Source organism: Trachypithecus francoisi, unplaced genomic scaffold, assembly GCF_009764315.1.
Source record: "Trachypithecus francoisi isolate TF-2019V2 unplaced genomic scaffold, Tfra_2.0 Lachesis_group14, whole genome shotgun sequence".
NCBI classification, from domain to species: Eukaryota; Metazoa; Chordata; class Mammalia; order Primates; family Cercopithecidae; genus Trachypithecus; species Trachypithecus francoisi.
In genome coordinates, this window is record NW_022681459.1 from 416,929 (window position 1) to 425,586 (window position 8,658).

The following is an 8,658-nucleotide window of genomic DNA, read 5'->3' on the forward strand; positions in this document are numbered from 1 at the left end:
CCTTTGGTTTTGACTGCTTATAGAAGTAGGTGAAAATAGATTCCAAATAAGGAGCAGAATTACCACTAGAGTCTCAATCTATTGACATGTAGTCATGGGGGTTGAAAAATTGCGTCTATGGCATTTACGTATTTCACACACACACACACACACACACCCTAGTATGGTAGTATAGATTACCACAAGATTAATTCAGAGGAGCAATCTTAGTGTCACTGCCCTTGTCTCTATCTGAGCACCATATCCTCTCCTGATTCAGTTTATAAGAATAATATACTGGTTAAGCGCATCATCTGGAATCAAAACATATGATTTCAAATTCTGACTCTGCCACTTACTGACCTTACAACCTTTATTCTAGCTTCCTCAACTGTAAATGGAATGATAGTTGTTATCTATCTAATGGAAATTTAGTAGGATTCACTAATACAAGCACTCAAAACACTACACTGCTTAATGTATAGGAAGTGCTCAATAAATATTAGTATCAACAAATTCAAATCAGGAAAGGCATGAAGACAGTCTGTTTCTTAAAAGTGTCTGTTCAGTTTTACTCTGGCCAAAAATCCAATACCCTGTTAGAGATTTTCAGCTAAGATAATTAAAAACAACAGAAAAATTATTTCCTTACATTTAAGGAAGACTATTCTTTATGTGTGGCTGAAATGCTGTGTTCAGTTCTAGTTAATATATATCATAGCAGGAAAATAAGTGGGTAGAATGGTAACCTAAATACATCAGGAACGTTAAACATGGGGGAAAATGTGATCAAATCAATAAAATTGTCAACAGCGTGAACAGAACGAACTCTTAGTTATTTATTTCAGTGTTTTAGGATGACATGACACATCTTGAAACCTGAAGGAGGCAAACTGAAGTCAAAGAGTGCCATTTGACAATGCAGGAAATCACTAACCCTAAGAAATATTACTTAGGAAATATTATCATTCTATAATTACAGATTTAAAATCATTTTATCCATGATGTTTTTTCTTCTTATGCTATCCCCTTGCCCAGGGTCTACATTTTCCTTTTTATTTTCAAATAATTAGGTAATAAATCCTGATTTGTTACCATTGGAGTTAGAATGGATGACATCCACAAACTTTGCATCAGTGTAATCCAATCTTTTATATGGTGGTTTTCTGGAGAACTTTGGCCCAGCAGGGTCAAGACCTGGAAAGCAAGAAAGAAACTATCAGTCTAATCAAGTCTACAGAGCTCCTTACATTGCATACTTCCATTAATACTACATTATAAACATAAAAAGCATTTATACTTTTAGTTTAAACCTATCCAAAAACATATCTAAAAACAAATGAAAGTGGATGAACAGCAAGTAATTTCATTATTTGAATACTACTACTAACCTTCAGAACTTTTCAGGTTAAGCCACAACAAAATATTGTAGGATTTTTTGAAGAATTTTTATGTGAGACTGAATTAGGAGTAATACAGTAGTTTACATTTAATAATAACTACAACTATTTCTCCTGAAGGAAAAAAAAATGAATACCATCTGGTTCTTTCTTGAACTCTGTACCTTACTAGCTTACTCCAGATCTATCTGTAGACCTGAAAAGCTTTTACAGGTGCCAAATATAATTTGGGCTATGGGATAAACCATGTTATCTTATCCATTTCTCATAAGACTTTCCCACACACTCTTAAGAAAAGAAAAATATATTTTAAATTCCATGGAGTGTGAATATTATTTCTGAGGTATCCTAATTTCTAAATAAAAATTCTAGGCTCATGATTTTCTGGGAACTGTCAAAAAGCGGAGAGAGAAGATAAAATTCAGTTTCTTGAGAACATCTATACAATGAAGAAACAATTATCTTAAAAAGATATTTGAAAGTAAAATATAATGTTTTTCATTTCAAACACCTCTATTATCCCCATTTTATTTAACCCACTTGACTGAATGAGACAGAATCATCTGTCTTCCTATAAATTATTCTGATGTAGAACCTCCATGTTTGGTGGCCTTTTAGTCCCTGATGATTGCCTGGTATTTGGGGCCATTCAAACTAGACTAGTACGTGTAAACACAATTTAAGTACAAACTGAGCAAGTATGGTTTTTGAAATAGAATGGGCTTTAAGCACTAGGGAACTTTGTATAAATAAATCCTGGCTAAATTGCTACTTCTTGACCCTCCTACATTCATTCAGTTAATTTGTTTTCACACGTTTGTTAACATTAAAACTAAACAGAGTTAAGTAAGGATATGCTTAAGGTTTGTAAAGGTAACTATCTATATGTTATTCACCTCTCTCCCCCTTCTTTGAAACTTAACTAAAGACAGTATTTTCTTTTATCAACACTTAAAGTTATTATAAGTCTTTTATGGCCATATATATGAATAATTGCTTTTTTTTTTTTCAAAACAAAAAAGGTAAATTGGTTGAAAGGAATATTATCCTCCTATTCCTAAAATCACTACCACTCATAGAGGAAAGAATGAAAATCCATGTCAGCCTTATTAGATGACCGAGTTTTCTGGATGCAGTAACTTTGTTACAGAAGTATGAAGGGGGACCCAGAGCCCCTCAAATTGGATACAACTCCTGATTCCTTTGTAGCATTCAAGTAAAAATTTTTAGAGAGTTGAAATGCATCAGTTTGTGATAAGTAAGTAAATAGTTATATTCTTAGCTAATACACAAAGTATTTTTGTTCAATAGGTCACATTTACTTCTGTATTCTTAGGATAGTATGTCCTTAAAATTTAGCTGGGACTACAGAAATATATATATTTTTCTCCCATTTCCATTTGGGTACCTTAAGCTCTGTTTAGAGCTTAACAAAACTTCAGAGTCTAACTAAAACAAAGCCAATATTTAAATATAACATAGAAAATAATAAATGTTTGTACATAATTTCTATTGAGTAATTATTGTACCCACTAAATTTTAAGTAAAGTGGCTGGGCACAGTGGCTCATGCCTGTAATCCAAGCACTTTGGAAGGCCGAGGTGGGCAGATTTCTTGAAGTCAGGAGTTCGAGACCAATCTGGCCAACATGGTGAAACACTGTCTCTATTTAAAAAACCAAAAATTAGCTGGTGTGGTAGCAGGTGCCTTTAATCCCAGCTACTCAGGAGGCTGAGGCAGGCGAATCACTTGAGCCCAGAAGGCAGAGGTTGCAGTGAGCTAAGATTGCACCACTGCACTCCAGCCTGGACAACAGAGTGAGACTCTGTCTCAAAAAAAAAGAAAAAAGGAAAAAGAAAAAAAAATTAGCAAAGTAACTTCTGAGACTTAAAAGTATGCTAAAGTAATAATTTTATAAAAATAATTTTACCTGTTATTCTCCCAAGTTGACCATGAAATATCTTTCCAACAAATCCACTGATATGAGCCCCTAAGCTCATACCTATGAAATGAAAATTGTCAAGAGATGCACCATGCTTCTGCAATTAAAAAGGCAATATTACAGTATTCATTTCAAGTAATAACAAATCATGCCTCCCTCATATATCAACATTTTAAAATTCATTATTTTTTCTGGCTTAATTCATTTTGAGGATATAGGGAAAGAGACTTTACAATTTCAAAACGACTATATCTTTGTTCAATTTTTTCCTAAAATATTTGATTTTTTAAATTCATTTTCAATATCAATTTTTATTTTAAAATTGTATCATCTCATGCAGAACAGTATATGCAAAATACAATTAATAAGCAAAGTGTTTTATAATAATCAACATTACTAGGTGTTTACTTTCTGCTAGCTACTTCGATATGGACCTTATAAAGTTCATATTTAATACTTCCAACTTCATTATGAGTTATTCATTTTTATCCTAATGCCTAAAACTGTCAGCAGCACCTATTAAATGCTAAATAAATAACATTGGATCAATTCCCATTTTATTAAGGAAACAGTGTCAGAAGTAACAACTTTCCCAAAGCCACATGGATTCATAAGATGAAAAGATAGATTCCAATTTGCTGTGGACTGAATGTTTGTATCTCCCTAAAATTCATATGTTGGAATTCTAATCCTCAAGGTGATGATATTTGGAGGTGAGGCCTTCTTGTGGGTTGGGAGGGTGTGGAACCCTCATGAAAGGGATTAGTGCCCAGATAGAAAGACCTGAGGGATCTCCTTCGACTCTTCCAAAATGTGAGGACACAGTGAAAAGGCATAATCTATGAACCAGGAACTGGGCCCTCACCAGACACTGAATCTGCTGATGCCTTCTTCTTGGATGTCTCAGACCCCAGAACTCTGAGAAATAGATTTTTGTTGTTTATAAGCTACCTAGCCTATGGTATTTTGTTATAGCAGCCCAAATGGACTAAAACACAAGCCTAGATCCCACTCCAAAATTTATGCTAATTTGCTTTTGTGTTTTATCTGATCAGGTTGTGTCGAAAACCTTAGGAAGATTCACAAAAGTTGAATAATAATTCTCACTTCAGAGATGATAAAATTAATTTCATGGATTTTAGGTGACTTCCCCTGATCACCAGCTAAGGAGTGATGCTTCCAATCTTCCAAGGCCGACGTCTGAACAACTCTTAGTCTCAGCTCCAGGAGGGGAAATAGGAGACTACATGAGAGTGTACTTCCACCACACTCTTCGGGAGCTAGTGTGAGACCTGTGGGCAGATCATGGTCCAGCCCACACAGTGACATGTCTGATGGCTTACAGAAAGATGTGGAGCACTTGCCACTAATGAAAAACTACACTCAGGCTTTCAAGGCACAAGGTTATGATTTCCTTCAGATCTCACAGCCATTCCCCAAACCAGGAGGGAGTATCTCTCAAGACTCCAATGCTGCTGGTCATTTAAATCTTCCTCTGTAATATGAAGCCTCTGTAAGCAAAGGCACTGTTAGAATTTTATCTAATATTACAAATTTTCCTAAATATTTCTATTTAACATTCACATTCTCCACACTTTGAGGCACACATTCATTAGTTGAGAAAACACCAGTAACATCAGGAAAAATCAGTGATGTAATTAAGTCTGTTGGTGGGGATGGTTGAATCAATTATCTCCTCTGTCTGTCTACAGCAACGGTATTGTTTTGTCCAAATTTGGGGGTGTAAAAATAATAATGAAAGTTGATCTTACTCAACGATGACTCAATGTCACCCACTGATTAAGCACATATATATTAATTCAATATTCATATAAATATTTTTGTAACATTTTGTTATTCTATATTTACAAATAAGGAAATGCAGCACAGAGAGGCTACGTAATTGTTCAAAATTACAGATGATAAAAAAGGGACATATACTTTGAACCCATCCAGTCTGACCCCTGGCCACTACACATAACTGCTTCTTGGAAATGTTGTTATTTGTTCAGTTTTTAGCAGAGTCTGGAAAGTTCAGCACAACACAACTCAAGTTCAAATTTCAAGCCCAATAATGCCCCCAAACCAGAAAGCACCCATCCTTCTCTCAAATACCCACTACTACCTACTTTCTTTTAGGATCGACATGGATCTCCCTAAGGGTTGACTTTGTAAACAAAAATCATTCACAATACAGATAACATAGAACTGGCCTGAACTTTATTTGATCCATTCAAATCCTGAGCAGGGACTTGAATTAATCTGAGGTCTGCCTCCAAAGTTGACAGAAGTATGCTACTTTTCGAAATGATTTTTTGCCTGTAATCTCACCAATTTGGGAGGCCGAGGTGGGCAGATCACCTGAAGTCAGAAGTTCGAGACCAGCCTGGCCAACATGGTGAAACCTTGTCTCTACTAAAAATACAAAAATTAGCTGGGCATTGTGGTGGGCACCTGTAATCCCAGCTACTCAGGAAAACCACTTGAACTTGGGAGGTGTAGTCTGCAGTGAGCCAAGATCGTGCCACTGCACTCCAGCTTGGGCGACAGAGTGAGACTCTGTCTCAAAAAAAAAAAAAGAAAAAGAAAAAAGGATTTTTTCTTTATTTTTACAGATTCACACTTAATTATATGCCAATATTTTAGCCATATATTTTTAAAGATACTTGAAGAATGTAATAATTGTAAAGTTTATTTCCCCCACCCACCACATAGGATAACTATTTTATTCTGAGGTTGGTATAGGTAGAGTTAAAAGAAATCTCAGAAGATTTTTAAATAAAACATAATAACTACTAAATTTTAATATAATGTTTTAAAAATAACACAGGATATTTTTCTAGGTATAGAATTATTCATTTAGGCAGACAAAGAAAAGATGGCTGCATACATTAGTATATGAAACCAGTAATTGTTAATGCTTATGGGGAAAAGTATATCGTTTATTATCACTTTGTGGTATTGAATGTAACACACTGTATATTGTATAGCATGTATAATACATAAAATTCCAAGACTTACCAAAAGATTTTTAATGTGCCCACTCAAACTCACAGCAACTTTTCTGGTGTTTTTAACCGCTCTATCATAAATAAAAGTTGTAGCACCCCGGTTCCAGTCAACTACAATTACATTCATATCTTCTTCATTCAGCAAAATGCTTACGAAGTTCTGAAGCCATGATGGGATGGAGCCCATTGGTCTGTATCCATGAATAAGCCAGACTGTTTTCTTTTGTGTGTTGAAATTAACATTAAGTGAGTTATTGTGTTCAAACAGTGGCTCAGCACAGTTTAGGTTGTTCCTTGTATACACCATCAGAATTATCTCTATTCTTGGAATAAATAAATCTCTGAAGGAATCCTTTATACTTAGATGAGAGAATTCAAGGCATGGTCTTTTATTCTCTGAAATAAAAAAATGTCAATCAAGTTAAGTACTGGGATAATAGTTTACTCCTGTTGCTGTTGCAAAGAACAGAATTAAATGTGGAGTGTAGGGAGGACTTCATTTCATTAGCCCTTCAACATAATTTACTGAGCAACTGCAATGTTTAAGGTAATGCATTAATTATGTAAAAAGATTTTCTGAACTAAAAGTAATGGAAAATACAAATGTGATTGGTTAAAAATTTAAGAAGAGATTTTTATCTGTACAAAATGTAACAATAATGGTGTGAGTGAAAACAGTAAGATTGTTAATAAAGTGCAATGGGTACTAATCAAAGTCGATAAATTGATCATAAGCTTTAACAAAAGTTTTACAGAATAGTCCTTGTATAATAAGCATTAGAATAAAATAAATTTAACCTAACTGGTCATCAATACAAAACAATAAAGTAATATTTTCCTCATAAAATTTAAAATGTTTTAGAAAATTAAATAATAAATATTAATATAACATGAATGTTGAGATCATAAGTTGATACAACATTCCTTTGAAATTTTACATGTGTGTGTTTACTGTACACATAAACTTAACAAATCTTTTTCTTAATTTTCTTTCTATGACTTACCATTTGTAATAAGTGTAAAGACATTAATCACTGGGTTATGTATAATGGGACAAAAATGTAAAACATCTTAAATCTCATCCTTATAGTATTTTCATCCATGTGTGCATTCTATCACTATTAACTATCTGTCTATATATTGCCCTATATACTTATCTATCTACCCTAGAAAGAACTAGGGCAGAAAATAAAATAACTAAACCAGATTTATAGTAAGAGTCATTGCTAGATGATGAAATGATGACTGCCTTTTGTTTTCTTTTTCGCAGATTTTTGTGATTCTATTTTTTTCACGATAAGCAAATAATCCCCACAGTGTTTTTTTCCAGATGATAGTATATGTTCATACTGCTTCTAGCACTTTAATTTGATAAGAATATTTAGGAAATAATTTTTCAATCCATACCAAAAATTAACAAAAGTATTAGTGCACTTTATGCCAGTAATTCCACTTTAAAGAATCTATCCCAGAAAAACATAGCAAAACAAGAGGTAACATGTATTATTTTAATACTGAGATAACATGCATTTCCTACAATAATTCTAGTTTTCAAGTATATTCACAATATTGTCACAATTGATTAGATGAAGAAAAATAAGGAAGGCAATGAAGGAGAAGTAAGACTTGCATTCCATTCCTATATTAACAGCTGAGAGATATTTGGAAAAATTATTTCATTTGTTGTAAATATCAGAGAATGAGGAAGAGAAATATATTGAAACACAACGCAATATGAAAGCAAGCTACACTGTGCAAATTGTGTAGGAAATCTATACATCCACCTTCCCACCACCTGGAATTCTGACAAGAATTTAATACATATCAATACCAATCAATACATCCAAAGTGCTGGTCCACTCCAAGCTAAAGTCAATTTTATCTGGCCCTAGAAAGAGTAATGAGGAATAAACCAGTAGGATCCTGGTGATAAATATAACAGAAATAAATCATCACCTAATACAATCAACAAAGATATCTATTATCTATTAACAGATACACAGGTATTTCTCATTAGAATGCAAGAAAAATTACATCTCAAAAACCGGAGCAGGAATAAAAAATACAAAAATTAGGTGGGCATGGTGGTGCATGCCTGTAATCCCAGCTACTCGGGAGGCTGAGGCAGCAGAATCCATTAAACCAGGGAGGTGGAGGTTGCAGTGAGCCAAGATTGTGCCACTGCACTCCAGCCTGAGCAACACAGCGAGATCCGTCTCAAAAAAAAAAAAAAAAAAATCAAGAAAACAACAATAGGATCAGATGAAAAACACAGTAATAAAACATTCCAATTCAGAAAAAGCAAAAATGCAATTGCAAAATTAAA

At 33.9% G+C, this 8,658-nt stretch overlaps 1 protein-coding gene across 1 annotated transcript in view; it reads right to left on the reverse strand.

Moving 5' to 3' along the window:
• LIPI (lipase I) overlaps positions 1 to 8,658 on the reverse strand; it is a 117,881-nt gene that overhangs the window by 87,576 nt on the left and 21,647 nt on the right. The window contains exons 3-5 of the mRNA XM_033234139.1: positions 6,343 to 6,728; positions 3,310 to 3,418; positions 1,075 to 1,176 (exon numbers count right to left, since the gene is read on the reverse strand). Coding sequence (XP_033090030.1) covers positions 1,075 to 1,176; positions 3,310 to 3,418; positions 6,343 to 6,728 — 597 coding nt within the window. The remainder of the gene's footprint in view (positions 1 to 1,074; positions 1,177 to 3,309; positions 3,419 to 6,342; positions 6,729 to 8,658) is intronic.